Below are 21,455 nucleotides of genomic sequence, written 5' to 3'. Positions count from 1 at the left end.
AAAGCATTACTATAGCACTAAACACATACATTAGAAAAGAGGAAAAGGCTCACATTAGTAATTTCAGTTATCACCTTAAGAATCTAAAAAAAATAGGGAATTCCCTGGCGGTCCAGTGGTTAGGACTCCGTGCTCTCACTGCCAAGGCCTTGGGTTCAATCCCTGGTCAGGGAACTAAGATCCCGCGAGCTGTGTGGTACCGCCAAAAAAAAAGAATCTTAAAAAAAAAAGAAAAGCAAGTAAGCCCAAAGCAAGCAGAAGGAGGGAAATAATAAACAGCAGAAATCAATTAAATTGAAACCAGAAGAACAATAGAGTAAATCAGTGAAACAAGGAGCTGGCTCTTTGGAGAGATTAATAAAATTGACAAGCCTTTGTTAATATTGATGAGGAAAAAAAGAGAAGACACAAATTACCAATATCAGGAATGAAACAGAGAATATCACTATAGACCCTACATCAAGAGGGTAATAAGGGAATGCTACAAACAACTGTAAACACACAAAATTGACAACTTGGATGAAAAAGACCAATTCTTTGAAAAGCATAAAGTACTACAACATCCCCAATATGAGATAGAAAATTTGAATAGTCCTCTATTAAGGAAATTGAATTACTAATTTGAAACTCCTTGAAAGATCAAGTACAGATGATTTCACTAGAGAATTTTACCAAATATTTGAAGAAAAATAATATCAATTCTACACAGTCTCTTCCAGAAAATACAAGAGCAGGGAACAGTTTGCAATTTATGAAGCGTGTACAGATAGCAAAACCAGACAAAAACAATAACAAGACAAAACAAAAACAAACCTGAAACCTCCACCTTTACAGAGCAATGTCCATCATGAATATAGACACAAAAATCCTTATTTTAATATGCTATATGGACAAGGCTAGAGAAGAACAGTCGCCTGATCATATCAATTGATGCAGACAAAGCATTTGATAAAACTTAACCCCTATTTCATGATAAAAACTGTCATAAAAATAAGAATAGATGTTATGGATTGGATTGTGTTCCCCAGAAAGATATGTTTAAGTTCTAACTTGCACCTTAGAAATGTGACTTTATTGCAGATTAATTAAGATGGGATCATAGGGAGTAGTATGGGCTCTTAATCTGATATAACAGGTGTCCTTATAAGAAGAAAAGAGACATCGGGAGCACACAACGTGATGACAGAGGTATGGGAATCCTAGATTAACAGCTACCACCAGAAGCTAAGAGGAGGCAAAGAAGGATTCTATCCATAGCCTCAGTGGGAGCCTGATTCTGCTGACAATTTAATTTTGAGCTTCCAGACTCCAGAGCTATGAGAATAAGTTTGTTGTTTTAAGTCACCCACTGTGTGATACTTTGTTATAGCAACCCTAGGAAACTAATACAGAGGGTACTTTAACTGGATAACATGAATCTACATAAATCCTGTAGCTACTATGGTATATAGTGGTGAAATACTGAATGCTTTTCCCCTCTGACTGGGAACAAAGCAGGGACTTTCCCTCTTAACGCTCTTAACACAGTGCTAGAAGTTCTCACCAGAGCAATGAGGCCACAATGAAATAAAACGCATATGAATCAGAAAGGAAGAAATAAAACTGTCCCTATTTACAGGTGACAGTTGTTTACACAGAAAAGTTCAAAGAACTTTTTGAACTAGAACTAATCACTGAGTTCAGCAAGATTTCAGGATTCAGGATAAACAAAAATCAATTGTGTTTCACAAGAGGAAAAGTTTTAGAGCTCTGTTGTACAACAGTGGGAATGCAGTTGACAGTACTGTACTGAACACTTAAATATTCAGAGGGTAAATTTATATTATCTGTTTTTTACCTGAACAAAACGATCAATTGTATTTCTATATTCTAGCAATGACTTTTGGAAAACAACACTATTTACCACTGCTCCAAAACAAACAAACAAACAAAATACTCTGGTGTAAGTCTAAACAAATTGTGTACAGGACTTTTATGCTGAAAACTACAAAATCATGGTGAAGGAAATCAAAGAAGGTCTTAATAAATGGAGACATGTTGTGTGTTCAAGAATGAGGAGACTCAACCCTGTTTGCTTGATCATTTGGGTTATTAGCAGAATTCAATTCCCTGCATTCGTGAGACTGGCATCCCTGTTTCCTTGCTAGCTGTCAGTTTAGGGTTGTCTCAGCTTTTTAGATTCCACCCACATTCCTTGGTTCATATTCCCCTTCCTCCATCTTTAAAGCCTGTAAAGGCAGGTTGAGTCCATCTCATGCTTTGAATCTCTTCTTTCTTCCATTTCATCTCTCTAACCCACCTGGGAAAGGGTCTCAGCTTTAATGAATTATGTAATTAGATTTGGTCCATCTGGATAATCTAGAGTAATCTCCCTATTTTAAAATCATCTGGTAGCAACCATAATTCCATTTTTAATTCCCCCTTTGCTATGTAGGGTATTCATAGGTTCTGATGTTGGGACATGACCATCTTTGAGGGGTAGGGGTGGGATTACTCTGTCTACCATGTATGCCTAACCCTGTAGTGGCTTCTTATTGCCCATGGCATTGTTCAGTCATCCCTTGGTATCTGTGGGGGATCAGTACCAAAATCTGAGGATGCGCAAGTTCCTTACATAAAATAGTATAGTATTTGCATATAACCTATGTACATTCTCCTGTATACTTTAAATCATCTCTAGATTACTTATAATACCTAATAATGTAAAGGCTAGGCAAATAGTTGTAAATACAACAGAAATGCTATGTAAATAGTTGCTGGTGTGTGGCAAGTTCAACTTTTGCCTTTTGAACTTTTTGGAATTTTCTTTTTTTCAAATGTTTTCGATCTGCAATTTGTTGATCCCATGGATATGGAGTGCTGACTGTATATAGGTTTTTCACAGGCTCCTTCCTACCTGTTTGTTTTTTTATCTCAGATACAGCCACTTGTGCTTAGCACAGGCCATGCCTTTCATATTTAATGTTTTTGCATGTATTCCCTCTGGCTTAGCGACTTCTCTTTCTTTCTGTGACTTATCCATCAAGACTCAGGGCAGACATCAGCTGCTTTGTTCCCAGGAGAGGTAGATGCTGCACCTTCTTTCTGTTCCCTTAGCACCATGATTATAGCATGTCTTACATTATGGAAATAATTTTGCTCGACATTTGTTTCAACCAGTAGTCTGTGAATTTTTTCAAGGGCAAAGAACATGTTTTATTCAGCTTTGTATTTCTCATCCCTAGTGCAGTATCGAGCACACAGTGCGCCCCTACTAAAGGCTGACTGACTTAGTTAATGAGCATTTGTTTTAGTAGTGGTGAAACATCATCCTTTGAGCAGCAGTCAGTCAAGTCCTAAAGTGTGATGTAGGACAGGGACTCAGATTTATCCTTCTTGGTTAAGTATGTATAAGTACCAGTTCTAGAGTCAGAATTGATGTTTCTGACATGAAGATTGAAACAGTGTCAGTGATGTTGCGTGGAATGCGTCATCACTTGGTGCCTTTTTCTGAATATATAAAGTTAAGGTCATGAGCCAGGGCATGCATCGGCAGACTTAGTGCTATTTCTAAGCGACCTTAACTTCTCTCTGTGTCCTTTTCCTTATACAGTTGACCCTTGAACAACATAGGTTTGAACTACATGGGTCCACTTATAAGCAGATTTCTTTCAATTGTAGATACTACTATACTACACAATCTGAGGTTGGTTGAATGAGGATGCTGAACCGCAGATATGGAGGTACTGCAGATACAGATGTGGAGGGCTTACTATAAGTTATACACCGATTTTTGACTAAATGGAGGGTCAGTGGTCTTAAGCCCTGTGTTGTTCAAGGGTCAGCTGTATATAGAAGTGGAAGGAGTTTCACTTTCATTCCAAAACTATTTTAGTGCTTAATATGTGCTAGGTGCTGGGATTTAAAGACAAATAAGAAATAGTCCCTGTCCTGCAGGTGTATGTAACAGGTGAGGTTGCGTTTATGATCTGGTAGGTTTATTCCAACTCTGACAATCCATGATGCATTTGTCTTTCTCTTCCTTAGAGCACACTTGGGAAGAGAGGTAATAACTTTAACTTTAGTCTATGGGAAACATATAGATGGTGATTTGTTCCTTTGGCCAGGAAGTAAATTTGAGACCTGATTACCATTTCTGCTTTATGAGGTGACTGTGTTTGCTTCATAAACCCAAAATTACACTGTAAACCACTCTGCACTTTTGATTTCCTCCTCTGTCTCTGGAAGCAATAACAATTTCCAATCCTAAGCTGCTTTGAACATTTGAAGGTGGTTTGAACATTTAATCCTAGACACCAGTTGCCCCTCTTCCTCTTTTTATTTCTTCTGTCACCTTTTCACCTCTTTTTTTCTCCTACATTGAGACCCCTACTAGGAAGTGCTAAATGGTAATACACTTAGAAGTTTTTCTTGAAGCAATTAAAAGAGAAGAGTTTGGTATTTCCAGTTATGGAACTTTTTTTTTTAAACATCTTTATTGGAGTATAATTGCTTTACACTGGTGTGTTAGTTTCTGCTGTATAACAGCAGTGAATCAGCTATACATATACATATATCCCCATATCCGCTCCCCCTTGCATCTCCCTCCCACCCTCCCTATCCCACCTTTCTAGGGGGTCACAAAGCACCAAGCTGATCTCCCTGTGAGATGCAGGTGCTTCCCACTAGCTATCTGTTTTACATTTGGTAGTGTATATATGTCAGTGCTGCTCTCTCACTTCGTCCCAGCTTACCCTTCCCCCTCCCTGTGTCCTCATGTCCATCCTCTATGTCTGCATCTTTATTCCTGTCCTGCCCCTAGGTTCGTCAGAACAATTTTTTTTTTTTTTAGATTCCATATATATGTGTTAGAATGTTGTATTTGATTTTCTCTTTCTGACTTACTTCACTCTGTATGACAGGCTCTAGGTCCCTCCACCTCACCACAAATAACTCAATTTCATTTCTTTTTATGGCTGAGTAATAGTCCATTGTATATATGTGCCACATCTTCTTTATCCATTTGTCTGTCGATAGACACTTAGGTTGCTTCCGTGTCCTGGCTATTGTAAATAGTGCTGCAATGAACATTGGCGTGCATGTGTCTTTTTGAATTATGGTTTTCTCAGGGTATATGCCAAGTAGTGGGATTGGTGGGTCATATGGTAGTTCTATTTTTAGTTTATTAAGGAACCTCCATGCTGATCTCCATAGTGGCTATATCAATTTACATTCCCACCAACAGTGCAAGAAGGTTCCCTTTTCTCCACACCCTCTCCAGCATTTATTGTTTGTAGATTTTTTTATGATGGCCATTCTTACTGGTGTGAGGTGATACTTCATTGTAGTTTTGATTTGCATTTCTCTAATGATTAGTGATATTGAGCATTCTTTCACGTGTTTGTTGGCAATCTGTATATCTTTTTTGGAGAAATGTCTATTTAGATCTTCTGCCCATTTTTGGATTGGGTTGTTTGCTTTTTTGATATTGAGCTGCATGAGCTGCTTGTATATTTTGGAGATTAACCCTTTGTCAGTTGCTTCTTTTGCAAATATTTTCTCCCATTCTGAGGGTTGTCTTTTCGTCTTGTTTATCATTTCCTTTGCTGTGCAAAAGCTTTGAAGTTTCATTAGGTCCCATTTGTTTATTTTTGTTTTTATTTCCATTTCTCTAGGAGGTGGGTCAAAAAGGATCTTGCTGTGATTTATGTCAAAGAGTGTTCCTCCTAACTTTTTCTCTAAAGAGTTTGACAGTGTCTGGCCTTACATTTAGGTCTTTAATCCATTTTGAGTTTATTTCTGTGTATGGTGTTACAAAATGTTCTAATTTTATTCTTTTATATGTAGCTGTCCAGTTTTCCCAGCACCACTTATTAAAGGGGCTGTCTTTTCTGCATTGTATTTTGCTGCCTCCTTTGTCAAAGATAAGGTGACCATATATGCATGGGTTTATGTCTGGGCTTTCTATCCTGTTCCACTGATCTATATTTCTGTTTTTGTGCCAGTACCATACTGTCTTGATTACTGTAGCTTTGTAGTATAGTCTGAATTCAGGGAGCCCGATTCCTCCAGCTCTGTTTTTCTTTCTCAAGATTGCTTTGGCTATTCGGGGTCTTTTGTGTTTCCATACAAATTGTGAAAGTTTTTGTTCTAGTTCTGTGAAAAATGCCAGTGGTAGTTTGATAGGGATTTCATTGAATCTGTAGATTGCTTTGGGTAGTATAGTCATTTTCACAATGTTGATTCTTCCAATCCAAGAATATGGTATATCTCTCCATCTATTTGTATCATGTTTGGTTTCATTCATCAGTGTCTTATAGTTTTCTGCATACGGGTCTTTTTTTTTCCTTAGGTAGGTTTATTCCTTGGTATTTTTTCTTTTTGTTGCAATGGTAAATGGCAGTGTTTCCTTAATTTCTTTTCAGATTTTTTCCTCATTAGTATATAGGAATGCAAGAGATTTCTGTGCATTAATTTTTTATCCTGCTACTTTACCAGATTCATTGATTAGCTCTAGTAGTTTCCTGGTAGCATCTTTAGGATTCTCTATGTACAGTATCATGTCATCTGCAAACAGTGACAGCTTTACTTCTTCTTTTCCGATTTGGATTCCTTTTATTTCTTTTTCTTCTCTTATTGCTGTGGCTAAAATTTCCAAAACTATGTTGAATAATAGTGGTGAGAGTGGGCATCCTTGTCTTGTTCCTGATGTTAGAGAAAATGGTTTCAGTTTTTCACCATTGATAACGATGTTGGCTGTGGGTTTGCCATATATGGCTTTTATTATGTTGAAGTAAGTTCCCTCTATGCCTACTTTTCTGGAGAGTTTTTATCATAAATGGGTGTTGAATTTCGTCAAGAGCTTTTTCTGCATCTATTGAGATTATCGTATGGTTTTTATCCTTCAGTTTGTTAATATGGTGTATCACATTGATAGATTTGCGTATATTGTAGAATCGTCTCATCCGTGTGATAAACCTCACTTGGTCATAGTGTATGACCTTTTTAATGTGCTGTTGGATTCTGTTTGCTAGTATTTTGTTGAGGATTTTTGCATCTATGTTCAGAGTGATATTGGTTTGTAGTTTTCCTTTTTTGTGACATCTTTGTCTGGTTTTGGTATCTGGGTGATGGTCGCCTCGTAGAATGATTATGGGAGTGTTCCTCCCTCTGCTATATTTTGGAAGAGTTTGAGTAGGATAGCTGTTAGCTCTTCTCTAAAAGTTTGATAGAATTCGCCTGTAAAGGCATCTGGTCCTGGGCTTTTGTTTTTTGGAAGATTTTTAAAAAAAATAAATTTATTTATTTAATTTATTTATTTTTGGCTGTTTTGGGTCTTTCATGCCACCTGCAGGCTTCTTGTTGTGGAGGCTTCTCTTGCTGTGGGGCACGGATTCTAGGTGCATTGGCTCAGTAGTTGTGGCTGACGGGCTCTAGAGCATAGGCTTAGTAGTTATGCCACACGTGGCATGTGGGATCTTCCCGGACCAGGGATCGAACCTGTGTCCCCTGCATTGGCAGGCGGCTTCTCACCCAGTGCGCCACCAGCAAAACCCTGTTGGAAGATTTTTAATCACAGTTTCAATTTCATTACTTGTGATTGGTCTGTCCATATTTTCCATTTCTTCCTAGTTCAGTTTTGGAAGGTTGTGCCTTTCTAAGAATTTGTCCATTTCTTCCAGGTTGTCGATTCTATTGGCATAAAGTTGCTTGTAGTAATCTCTCATGATCCTTTGTATTTCTGCAGTGTCAGTTGTTACTTCTCTCTTTTCATTTCTAATTCTGTTGACTTGAGTCTTCTCCCTTTTTTTCTTGATGAGTCTGGCTTGTGGTTTATCAATTTTGTTTTTCTTCTCAAAGAACCAGCTTTTAGTTTTATTGATCTTTGCTATTGTGTTCTTCATTTCTTTTTCATTTATTTCTGATCTGATCTTTATGAGTTCTTTCCTTCTTCTAACTTTGGGGTTTTTTGTTTCTTCTTTCTCTAATTGCTTTAGGTGTAAGGTTAGGTTGTTTATTTGTTTCTAGGTATTTTTTAATGTCCTCTTTGATTTCTTCAGTGATCTCTTTGTTATTTAGTACTGTATTGTTTACCCTCCTTGTGTTTATGTTTTTTACAGTTTTTTCCCCCTGTAATTGATATCTAGTCTTAAAGAGTTGTGGTGGGAAAAGACACTTGATATGATTTCAATTATCTTAAATTTACCAAGGCTTGATCTGTGACCGAAGATATGATCTATCCTGGAGAAAATTCCATGAGCACTTGAGAAGAAAGTGTATTCTGTTGTTTTTGGGTGGAATGTCCTATAAATATCAGTTAAGTCCATCTTGTTTAATGTGTCTTTTAAAGGTTGTGTTTCCTTATCTACTTTCATTTTGGATGATGTGTCCATTGGTGAAATGGGGTGTTAAAGTCCCCTACTATTATTGTGTTACTGTCAATTTCCCCTTTTTTGGCTGTCAGCATTTGCATTATGTATTGAGGTGCTCCTATGTTGGGTGCATAAATATTTACAATTGTTATATCTCCTTGGATTGATCCCTTGATCATTATGTAGTGTCCTTCTTTGTCTCTTGTAATAATGTTTATTTTAAAGTCTATTTTGTCTGATGAGAATTGCTACTCCAGCTTTCTTTTGATTTCCATTTCATGGAATATCTTTTTCCATCCTCTTACTTTCAGTCTGTATGTGTCCCTAGGTCTGAAGTGGGTCTCTTGTAGACAGCATATATATGGGTCTTGTTTTTGCATTCATTCAGCCGTCTATATCTTTTGGTTGGGACATTTACTCCATATTCATTTAAGGTAATTATTGATATGTATGTTCCTATTACCACTTTCTTAATTATTTTGGGTTTGTTTTTGTAGGTCTTTTCCTTTTTTTGTGCTTACTGCCTAGAGAAGTTCCTTTAGTATTTGTTGTAAAGCTGGTTTGGTGGTGCTGAATATTCTTAGCTTTTGCTTGTCTGTAAATGTTTTAATTTCACTGTCAAATCTGAATGAGATCCTTGCTGGGTAGAGTAATCTTGGTTGTAGGTTTTTCTCCTTCATCACTTTAAATATGTCCTGCCACTCCCTTCTGGCTTGCAGAGTTTCTGCTGAAAGATCAGTTGTTAACCTTAAACCTTATGGGGATTCCCTTGTATGTTATTTGTTGTTTTTCCCTTGCTGCTTTTAATATTTTTTCTTTGTATTTAATTTTTGACAGTTCAATTAATATGTGTCTTTGCGTGTTACTCCTTGGAATTATCCTGTGTGGGACTCTCTGTGCTTCCTGGACTTAACTATTTCCTTTCCCACGTTAGGGAAATTTTCAACTATAATCTCTTCAAATATTTCTCAGACCCTTTCTTTTTCTCTTCTTCTTCTTGGACCCCTATAATTTGAATGTTGGTGCATTTAATGTTGTCCCAGAAGTCTCTGAGACTGCCCTCAATTCTTTTCATTCTTATTTCTTTATTCTGCTCTGTGGTAGTTATTTCCACTATTTTATCTTCCACTTTGCTTATCCATTTTTTTCTGCCTCAGTTATTCTTCTATTGGTTCCTTCTAGAGAATTTTTAATTTCACTTGTTATGTTGTTCATCATTGTTTGTTTGCTCTTTAGTTCTTCTCCGTCCCGTTAAGTGTTTCTTGTATTTTCTCCATTCTGTTTCCAACATTTTGGATCATCTTTACTATCATTACTCTGAATTCTTTTTCAGATAGACTGCCTATTTCCTCTTCATTTGTTTGGTCTGGTGGGTTTTTATCTTGCTCCTTCATCTGCTGCATATTTCTCTGTCTTCCCATTTTGCTTAACTTAACTGTGTTTGGGGTCTCCTTTTTGCAGGCTTCAGGTTCATAGCTCCTGTTGCTTTTGGTGTCTGCACCCAGTGGGTAAGGTTGGTTCAGTGGCTTGTGTAGGCTTCCTGGTGGAGGGGACTGGTGCCTGTGTTCTTTTGGGTGTGGCTGCATCTTGTCATTCTGGTGGGCAGGGCTGTGTCACATGGTGTGTTTTGTGATGTCTGTTAACTTATTACGATTTTAGGGAGCCCCTCTGCCTAAAGGATTGTTTTCCTGTCTTGCTAGTTGTTTGGCTTGGGGTGTCCAGCACTGGAGCTTGCTGGCCATTGGGTGGAGTTGGGTCTTAGGTCTCTGGGGGAGCTCTCACTGATTGATATTACATCAGGCCAGGAGGTCTCTGGTGGTCCAGTGTCCTGAGCTCCACTCTCCTACCTCAGAGGCTCATGCCTCACACCAGTCTGGAGCACCAAGACCCTGTCAGTCACATGGGCATGTACGTGGGGATTTTCTTACCCTTTGGGACGTTTGAGGTCCTCTGCCAGCATTCTGTAGGTGTTCTGTAGGAGTTGTTCCACACATAGATGTATATTTCATGTACTTGTGGGGAGGAAGGTGGTCTCCACGTCTTACTTCTCCACCATTTTGAAGGTCCACCGTAGCAGTAGTTTTTTAATGGATAGTTCCATTGTGAAATCTCTAGAAAATACAAGTTGCTCACAAACCACAGGATTAACATCTGAATGTCCTCTCTGTGATCACCCTCTCTGAGGAATGGGGACCGTAAGGCATCCCTCTCTCTTCAAAAAGAGGGCTTCTAATAGTAGCTGCTGTCCGGTTAAGGTGTACGAGAGAGTTGTTGTCAGTTTTCATTTCTCAGATTCGTCCTTGATGGAATCAAGACAACGTTTCCTTCTAATTTGCTGCAACATTCTTCCAAAGTCAACGCTTTCTGCCAATCCTCTTCCTGTGAAAGAAGTTGTGTCTGATGTACTGCACCCATATCATTGAGCTCTGTATCTCGATCTTTCAGTTCTCCAGTGAGCAGCTGCAGCTCATTTCCGTTGTTTCTCAATAGTGGAAATCTCACCTTCTCCCGTTATGGAATTTTAAGAGGTAGATTTTGTGTTAAATTAATACTCAGCACATTACTTTCTGCTGTTTTAAAGCATTTTTTTTCCCATTACACATCATACTAATCTCTGTCATTTCTATTCACAAATAAAAAAACATTTGCCCAGTGCTTATTCATCCATGAATGCAGGTGTTTTAGTTAAACCACATAATGCCCTATGGCACTATGCTGTCAGGCACAGAATAAATAGCACAGATTTTGTTTCCTGAATATTGATCATTTATAGATCAGTTGATAATTTTTTTCCAGGTTGCTTCTTACATTGATGATGAGAAATTTTTCACTTCTGTAGAAAGCTATCGATTTTAATAAACCTCTGTCAGCACTGCAGACCTGCCTACTCAATATCACTTTTTTATCTTGAACATCTTTTCCAGAAGAGATAGGAAATGATATTTGCTCCTATTCTTAAAAATAACATTGCTGAAAATAATAGGGGTGAGGGCAAGGGTTTTGAGAGAATGGGTTTGTGAATGATAACTTGTTAATACAAGAATATGTTGGCCTTGCAAAATTTTTAAGAAAAACATGGAAACTTTTTATGCACATTTAGTTTGTATTATAATATTACCTTTTCAGTAAGTATTTTCATCAGCTTTCTTTTTATGTTTACATATTAGTGTTTCTTTTGTTATCAAGCATCTTATCTTCCTTTCCCTGCACCCTGTCTGACTTTCCTTGTTATTGATATATTTTATGATGTAAAGTATAGTCTGGCTTTCAGAAGGCTGTTGCCAATCTCTCTGATATTATCAGTCAAGAAATTAATTCCCACCGTGAGTTAAAAGGTTGTAGTGTAAAGTAATTGGGTATAATGCTTCTTTACATTCAACCTTAGTAAGTTTCTTTTATAGAGAATTAGTTCATATGTAATATGCATGAGTGGACATAAGTTTTACTTTAATGACTCATGTTCTGCATTGTAGAAGAGAGTTATTTAGTGGGTCCAGAAATAGTTGATTTGAGAAATTCTGTGGGTCCCAGTATTGTATAGTTAAATAGTTGTTATAATAGGGTGATAAATCTTCAAAATAACTGTGTTCTATTATTTATTACTCAGACTTGATTTACCTGGATTGATATGCTTCCTGAATTTTATAGTGGGCTCCAACATGAGCATATCATGTGCAAGAAAATCTTTTTGTTACATTAACATAATTTTAAAATACTTTGTATATTTTGTTATAAGGCAGTTTTAGGAATAGTAACTTTATTCTGTATGATGATTGAAGGTGATAGCAGTATGAAGAATCCTAAACCATTTATATTAGCTTCACGATATCTTAATGGATATACTTTTGAATATAGAGATTGTTGAGAAACACTTCAAACAAAATACTGAAGTCTTACTGTGAGGTACTAAGACAGGAGGGTCTGATGAACAGTCTGTCCACACATCTCAGTTCCAGCCCAAGCAAAACGTTCAAATTACTCCTTGCATGTTTGATTTCAAGCTTCCCTGTTGCAAGTGAAATAAGAATGAATACAGAATTGGATGTCAACAAGGCAAACAGTTAAGTGGGATGCTGTAGGTGTTTTCATGAAATATGAAAGCAAGATTTGAAATGCCTACAAGTAATCTGTGCGATGCTGATAGTGGAGAGTAAACTCTTAACTTTTGAAGTAGCATCCTGGTTTGAAAACACCAACTTATATTGAACTTTTTTTCTTCACCTTAGCTATAATAGTGATCTTCAGTCTTTTCTTTTACATGGAGTATCTTTCCTGTTTAAGTGCATTCTTGAATTAGTTATTCTGTGGTTTTCATAGAGAAGAGATGAGTAAAATAGTCTGAGATGAGTCTGCCAATCTAAATGGCAAATTCTTTTCTTTGTGGGGGGGTGGTTAAAATCAGAAACTCTGACTATTTGTAGGTGATTAAGCCATGTTCACAGAAGTGTACAAGTGAAGAAGAGGGAATTTTTTTTTTTAAATTTTTGGTCACACCATGCCAGAAATGTGGGCTCTTAGTTCCACAACCAGGGATCAAACCTGCGCCCCTTGCAGTGGAAGTGCCGAGTCTTAACCACTGGACCACCAGGGAAGTCCCTGGAATTTTTAAAATAATATTTTTATTTTTCATGCAAATATATTACATTTGGTGTTTACTCTTATTTTCTAAGGAATTAATATTGTGTCTTAAGTAAGAAAATGGCAGTATAAGCTGGTATGTGACTTAAATTTTTTATTCTTTATAACATCCTGCTTTTGATTATTGGATGAAAGTTTGTTATTAATATTCCATTTTTCGAAGGCTACACACAGACACACATACACACATAAAATCATACATACAAACAAATATGTATACAAGCACATATATACAAAGAAATACACATATATAGCATATTATATCTTTTTCTTTCCTCTACTTTTTGGAAGACTTATTGTTAACATTATTTTATTTATTGTGCTAGGCTTTCCAAATCAACACTGATTTGTCCTAAGGTAGTTTTCCTATAGTCAAGGTGAGCTGTTGTCTATTGGCACTCCTATCCTAATTACATACATACTTTGATTATATTAATGGGTTTAATGGAATAGAGGTGGTTGGGTCAAGATGAAAATATTTATTTAAAAATAATGATAGGGCTTCCCTGGTGGCACAGTGGTTGAGAGTCCACCTGCCAATGCAGGAGACACGGGTTCGTGCCCTGGTCCAGGAAGATCCCACATGCCGCGGAGAGGCTGGGCCCGTGAGCCATGGCCGCTGAGCCTGCGCATCTGGAGCCTGTGCTCCGCAACGGGAGAGGCCACAACAGCGAGAGGCCCGTGTACCGCAAAAAAAAAAACCAAAAAAAAAAAAATAAATAAATAAATAATAAATAAAAATAATGATAAAGCTCTTTTTAAAAGTACAACTGAACGTTGAAATTTAAGAAATTGTTAACATTTATAAAGATGTATTTTAGTGGTTTGGAAAATTATCCTAGAACATGCTTTTACAATATTTTGACTTATTTTTTCAGTAATCTTTTTCTTTATGTAGACCGGAATCTTTTCTCTTTAAATATTGCTCCCTTGCCCAATTTCTGCTCTTTGGAATAGTCCAGAGTGAGGCTTATCCAGTGGTGTGCTATTAAATGTTTAACAGCCAGCTCTGGGTGAGGGGATACTCTGATTGGCAGCATTTGCTGATTTCTGTAGTGTCAATACTTCCAACATGGCAGGTTTTAAGCTACTAACATGATGTCAATGGACATGGGGCATGGAAGAGCTGGGCACACTCAGCTCTCACAAGCCAAGTGCAAGCTGGGTTCAGCACATCACTGGCTTATCACATCATCGCTCCTTTTTTCACAAAGATTATGAATCATGAATGATTTTACACATAGTGTTATTCTTTTATTGTATTTATGACTAGAATATAACAAGTGTAAAATATTTGTGAGTATATAGCGTTATTGTGATATTCCAAACTAGAATACTGACTTAATATATGACTACCCTTTCTTCTGTTTTTCAGTTGGGTGGAGAGCTTTGGACATGAGGGGCTTGGATTATTACTGGACATTTTGGAAAAGCTAATTAGTGGCAAAATGTAGGTATTGCTAATCATTATTTCTAATTAAGCTACATTTGCATGTCCAGTGATGATTCCAACATTGATATCTTTTATGCAGACAAGAAAAAATTATAAAGAAGAATCAGCACAAAGTCATACAGTGTCTAAAGGCCTTGATGAACACCCAGGTATGTACATAGGTAATTGTAGTTGTTCTTTATCAGTTATTACAGAAGTTCTTATGAAAGAAGAGTTATGTAATATAGAATTTGCACTAAAGTGATGCATTGCTTTGATAAGCTCTTTAGTATATAATGGAAAAAATATTGAAGTATTGATTTCTAGTTTTCTATCAAATCAACTCTCTCAACAGGAGAAACTTGGGGATGAATAGATCCTCTTCTGGTGCTTAACCCTTCATGCGCAGATTAATTTTCTTTTCCTCCTGTCCTTCCTCCCTACCTCTCTACATCCTTATCTGTCCTCTTTTTTGTTCCCTTTTCTCCCTTCCCTCTTCTCTTTTAATTTTCAGAAGTATAGCATGAATCAGCTTTGAAATCATAAATGATTATTAAATGTGGTCTGCAGTAATACTTATTACCAAAGAATTAAGTTAGAAAGACTTCGTTTTTATAGTCTAGAGATTTATATTTTTAATGAAATTAATGTGAACAGATATGAACAGGTCCCAGAGGTGGAGGAGCAATGATGCTTAATGCAAGTACAGTTGACCCTTGAACAATATGTGTTTGAACTGCACTGGTTCACTTATATGTGGATTTTTAAAAATAAATACATATTTGTACTGTAAGTGTATTATTTCTTCCTTCTGCTTTTTTTAAAATAACCTTTTCTCTACCTTTATTGTAAGAATATAGTATATAATACATATAACATACAAAATACGTGTTAATCAACTCTGGGTTATTGGTAAGACTTCTGGTCAAGAGTAGGCTATTTGTAGTTAAGTCTTGGGGAAGTCAGAAATTATACTCGGATTTTTGACTGCATGAGGAGTTGGTGCCCCTAACCCCTGTGATGTTCAAGAGTCAACTGTAATATTGAAACCAAATATAATATGGCAGGACTGCAGTTTGAATATTTAAAGAGGATACATTAGAAGAGAGAAATGGTTTATGCTCTGTACTGAAGCTGGGTTTATCTAACTGTGTTTCCTTTTTTTCATACTGTTAATTGCAGAAATTAGCTCTATTCCATGCCATGTCTCTAGCTCTAACATCTAATCATATCTATCTCATGATGTGTGCAGTAATGATAGGTGTTTTCATTCATTAGACAGCGGGAGAGGAACTTTTGTCTATGTTGGGTGATGATTTGTGTTTTATAGCAAAACTGTGTATTTCTGATTAATTTTAATTTTTAATATTTTTGCCTTATCCTTATTTATTTATTTTTTGAAGATGTTGGGGGTAGGAGTTAATTAATTAATTAATTTATTTTTGCTGCGTTGGGTCTTCGTTTCTGTGCGAGGGCTTTCTCCAGTTATGGCAAGCAGGGGCCACTCTTCATCATGGTGCGTGGGCCTCTCACTATCGTGGCCTCTCTTTTTGCGGAGCACAGGCTCCAGACGCGCAGGCTCAGTAGTTGTGGCTCATGGGCCTAGTTGATCCGTGGCATGCGGGATCCTCCCAGACCAGGGCTGGAACCTGTGTCCCCTGCATTAGTAGGGAGATTCTCAACTACTGCACCACCAGGGAAACCCTATCCTCATTTTTAAAATAAACTTTTAGAGAACTTCATATTTAAGTACTTGTACTTAAATTATTAACATTTACATTTCTTTTTATTAAATTCAGCAAATATTTATATTTTCTAATTATTTTTTAATTGAATTATTTATGGATTTTTTCATCATTTTCTGGAGTTAAGTTTTCTATTTTTAACCAATGAAATATTTTTCACCTCCCTGCTTCCTCCAATCAGATACGATTTTCAGGGAAAATATCTGATGTAGAAATCACAAGTACTTTCTGTACTGAACTCACTGTTCTGTGAAAATTCGATTTTAGATATATTATGTAGCCTTTGTAGAGTATGTTTTAAGAGTGAGTGAATAAAGGAATCAAATTGCTCATAGGGAGACATCTTTTCACACTGAGTATATAACACTTGCTTTCAGGCGGAGTGGGGGGGCTTCTAAAATAAGAATATAGCAACTGGAAATTTCACTGGTGATGGGAAGGCTAAAAGCAGCGAAAACCCAGGAACATTTTTCCAAAACAAAGGGGCATGGGGCATTTGGATCATAATTTGAATTTAAGAAATGTCATGGTTAAAGTGAAGTGGTATATAGAAGATAATATTCCTACTTGGTTTAAGACTGAATTGGAAAGGGAGTAAACTTTATGTATTTGTATTCTAATTAATATAATGTGATTTATTGTTAAATAATGGATTATTTTGTTTATAGTTTATGTGGAGCTGGAATATATTCCATTTGCATTTATTACTGTCATGCTGCTATGAATAAAAAGTTACTGATACTTGGAATTATAATGTCTGAATTCTAAACATAATTATATGTGAAATTTTTTGGTAAATATATTTTTTCCAGGATTGGTTGATGGTTTTTCCTCTACCTTACTGTGCAATCTTTATAAAAGTTCATTGAATGATGAAAAATATAGGCTTTAAGAGAAAAAAATGTATGTACTAGTACCTTATTTGGTACTAGTAATTAATCATATAATTGATATTATGAGTGAATCTGATATCATTGTATGAAATTGAATTTTTTTATAATACTAAATTGAACTTTATAGTAGTGTTTAAATAGAAGAAGATTTTGAATATTTATTAGGAAGAAAATAAAAGTTAAGATGAAAAGATAAATACCTTTAAATTAAGAGGTAGTCAAAACAGGGGTTTCTTTTTGGTCAGTTAACTTTTTGTGTTAAGGTGTGTACCCTCAGCGAGGGTGCCTTTTTCCTGAAGCCAGCCCCCTCCCTACGTTATCTCTGCTGCTGGTATTAACTCAACGTGGGTAGTCATTCAGCACCAATGTTCATGTAGGGCATCTGACACAGGGATTTAGGGTATTCACCTTCCCCTGCCTAACACACCTTCAGTGGCCTGTAGTACTATGAGGTAATAATAGGCCTCAAGTAAAATGCAAAGGGAACCTATCACTGGTCCTCAGTTTAGAATATTTGAGTTTTCCTAAACTCTGGAGTGGATCCTTGACATTCAGTGGAGAGACAGACCTTCCAAAATTGGTCACTATCTCTCTAACCTTGTAATAGCCTTCATTTAATGCACTTTAAGTGCCAGTACTGGTAAGTTGACTATTTCTCTCACAGAGTCAATGGGTTTAGTTTTGCTTTGTTTTTTTAAATAATTGAATGAGTAATCTTATACAAGTAGGCAGCAGTTCAGTCTTTAATTCTAGATACAGTAGTGGTAACCTGGCCTCATTCCAGTCTCAAAATGAGCACCGTACAATTTTCCATTAGCGAAGTCAGAGAATATTGCCAGTGATGCAGCTTTGAGTTCACAGGACACTGGTCGAAACTAGATCAGAGAATGCTCCTGTTCCACTCTTGACACATGGTTTAGGGTCAGAGGGCCTGACAGAGAAGGTAGGTGGTATCCCTTAGAGGAAATCAGTATGAGTTGCTTTGAATGGCTGGAGGAGCCACAGGATTCTGATTCCAGAAGGGCAGGTGCTGGCTCAGGCCAGCCCAGAGTGGGGGAAGTGAAGGAGGAAGTGCTGAAGGCAAGCTTTACTCAGTCTCAGGTTTATTAGGACAGAGCTAGCCCTTTGGTACTTGGTAATCATTGGCTGGTTGACTTTTTGAATTGGGTCTAAGTGGTACATTACAAAACTCTGACAATTCCCTGGAATGATTGTTGAGGCATATTGTAGTCTCTGGCCCCATGCCTGCTTTTCTTTGTTTCCAGTTATGAAACAGCCCAGAGTACCACAAAAGTGAGCATTTCCTGGTTGGTTTAGCTGTTTCCTTGTAAACGTTTCCCTGTCACCAACAGGGCAGAGAAGTCCCTTCAAAAATCATACCCTGGGGCCCTTGACCCTTCTGTTTGTACTTCCTTCTTTGTACCTGTGTTCTTTAGATAGTGGTTTAAAGCAAGTGCAATATTTCACCACAGTGTGAAGCTTCTTTACGTAAATGCGATATACAAGACAGGAAACTTATAAATAAATTTTCATAACATTCATAACGTTCAAAGCATTTGGATTTAAGCTTGTTATAGATTTTATTTTGATACCAATACCTAGTGCTAATTTTGAGTTTGTAGGTCTGTAATTGAGATTAAGTTCCTTTTTAGTGCTTAGTAGTAATTCTAATCAGCTAAATTCTCACTCTTTAAAAGGATCCTCTGGGATGTATGGTAGATAAATACTACTGTTTTATTGCTTCTATTCATCCTCTGTTATTTGATACTTATCTTCCATAGATTGTAAGTAGACCCTAAGAGATGTATACACCCTTAAATCAAAACACTAAGTCATTAACATAACTCCTATATTCCAATTGAATGTGACATCCTGGCAGTAGCAAACTTTGGCCTCATTCAAAATCATTCCATTTATATAATGTGTTTACAACTGCATTGTCTTTCTGATAACAAAATATCGTTCAGGTCAGAATACACATGTTCTTATGGCAGTTTCTACGTGGTATCAGCCCGAATCACCCTTCAGCTTTTGCCTGTTTATGAACTGTTACTATCTAGGCCCGCACTGTGTAATGTGGTTGCCACATGTGGCTACTGAGCCCTTGAAATGTGGCTAGTCTGAACTGAGATGTGCTGTAAGTGTACAATACACACTAGATTTTGAATACTTAGGAAGAGAAAAAAAAAGTAAAAATATCTCATCAATAAATGTTCTATATTGATTATATGTTAAAATGATAATATTTTGGGTATATCAGAATAATTCTATTAAAATCAGTTTTACTTTTTGTTTGAAATTTTACATTGCACATGTGGCTCACATTATATTTCTCTGGGATAGTGATCTGTGCATTTATTTGTGGTACCTCTTACCAACCTTCCTTCCCAGTAGAGCTCCTCACGGCCTCAGTGTCTGGTTCAGTATCAGTCTGTTCATTTTGTATGTTCCTGTTGGGAATCTCAGTATTCCTCACTGCTTCTCTCTTTCTCTAGTTGGCCACTTATCTATCCTAGTAATTATCAGTCATATTGCTATCAAATTACCTTTGAGGGGTTATCTATATTTGATTGATTCTCATAGTTCTTAATGTAAAGGGAATACTTCTATGAATTTTTTTAGGATGTTATGCATTCTTTATATTTTCTGGCTTTACTACATGTACACGTATATTATCTTATAAACATTTTAACTGCATTTCCTTCAGGGCACTATTTTTTCAACTAACCACTAAAATTTAACCTCTTATTTCCAAAATGTTGTAGTATGGCTTGGAAAGAATTATGAGTGAAGAGAGGAGTCTTTCTTTGTTAGCCAGAGCCATTGATCCTGAGAAGCCCAGTATGATGACGGATGTGGTTAAACTCCTTTCTGCAGTGTGCATTGTAGGGGAGGAAAGCATGTAAGTATTCTCAACTTATTTCTCTCATTACATAATAATTTAATACAGTTTGAGCCATATAATGTTTTCATTATTCTATTTTAGTCTAGAATTTACTTTAAAAAAATGAACTATACTTAAGCATGTGATTTAGATTTATATTGGCTGAACAGAAGTGTTTGAGTAGTAATTTTTTTCTCTTAATCAATATAGTAGTTACGGGCTAACATGTTTCTATGAAAAATGGATTTCTTCATTATATTTAAACTGTTCTGAACTCAAAACCTAAATAAACATTCTAAATGGAGACTTTGAAAAATATACAAATTGGTTCTGTTTCTTATTTATTTATTTACTTTTTGGATAGAATTAATTCAATAATAAGTGTGTAATTGATAATGTAATGGTTGAGGGTGCAAGGTCCTTGACAGTAAAGTACATACTAAAGTTTTAACTTTAAAGACATTATCCACAATTGCTAGAGCTGTAACTAAAAGACCATTACATACATATTAAAAGATAAATAAAAATAAACCTGTTTTTCTTTTTAAGGAAAATTAGTGTTCTTATTACAAGAAAGCATTTAAAATTTATTTAAAATACTTTTTATAAATGATAAAGATATACAAACTGAACAACCAAAAGAACAAACAGAAATGACCCTCCCTCCTGTAAGGGTAGGCAGAGCCCTGTAAGTGAAACCTCCTGCACACATTTAAAAATTGTCCATGTAGAAGTCCTGTGGGGCTGATGACTGTTGCGCCGCTCAGTTTGGATTTAGTTGGAGAGTCAACAGGCACCACTCAGCCCTGGCCCTCTGCCCCCATATGTAGCTATAGTGTGTATCCCTGGATGAGGCCATGCCTGCTGCAGTCCCAGCTGCAAAGCCAGGCGTACAGCTTCTGCACTTTCCCATTTTAAAAAGACCATGTTAATTTTGGTGCAGAAACCTGTGTGTGAGTTTAATGTCGACACATAAGATACTTGCTGTTCTCCCCCAACTCCTTTCTGCTCCTCCTCCATCCTCCTCCCTTGGCTCCCCTCCTTCCTCTTCCCCCCTCTCTCCCTTACTTCTTGTTTCTTCTATCTCTTTTCTCTTCTTCCCTTTTCCTTCCCTATCCCTTCCTTCCTCCTTTCCTTTCTTCTTGTCCTTCTCCTTTACCTTCTCTTTCTTAATCCTCTTCCTCTTTTTCCTCCTCCCTCTTCTACTCCTCCTCCTCCACTTCCATATTATTTTTATTATTTCTTGACTTCAGGATAGGTCATCAAAATGAGTAAATAACTCTTAGGACTAAAGTGTCTACGTCCACAAGCTGTGTGAACTTTTACAGTATGCTGGGTACTGTTAGCATAAGCATTCTTTAAAGAAGTAGCAAGTATACTTCTTGCATAACCATTATTCTTTATATTTGACTGTAATTCCTTAGTACTATATGTTTTTTTTTTTTTTTTTTTTTTTAGTACTATATGTTTTTGGGCACCAGAGCTTCATTTATTTATACTCAAGACAGAGTA

General features: G+C 36.6%; 1 protein-coding gene across 4 annotated transcripts in view; it reads left to right on the top strand.

Annotated features, from left to right (window-relative positions):
* The window catches only part of DIAPH3 (diaphanous related formin 3), a 556,147-nt gene that overhangs the window by 144,705 nt on the left and 389,987 nt on the right, over nucleotides 1-21,455 (top strand). For all 4 annotated transcript variants that reach the window (XM_065896255.1, XM_065896254.1, XM_065896253.1 and 1 more), the window contains 3 exons: nucleotides 14,365-14,439; nucleotides 14,522-14,591; nucleotides 19,825-19,961. In XM_065896255.1, coding sequence (XP_065752327.1) covers nucleotides 14,365-14,439; nucleotides 14,522-14,591; nucleotides 19,825-19,961 — 282 coding nt within the window. The remainder of the gene's footprint in view (nucleotides 1-14,364; nucleotides 14,440-14,521; nucleotides 14,592-19,824; nucleotides 19,962-21,455) is intronic.

This window comes from Phocoena phocoena, chromosome 18 (genome assembly GCF_963924675.1).
Source record: "Phocoena phocoena chromosome 18, mPhoPho1.1, whole genome shotgun sequence".
Lineage (NCBI taxonomy): Eukaryota > Metazoa > Chordata > Mammalia > Artiodactyla > Phocoenidae > Phocoena > Phocoena phocoena.
The sequence above is the reverse complement of the archived record's forward strand: the minus strand, read 5'-3'. Positions and strand labels throughout refer to the sequence as shown.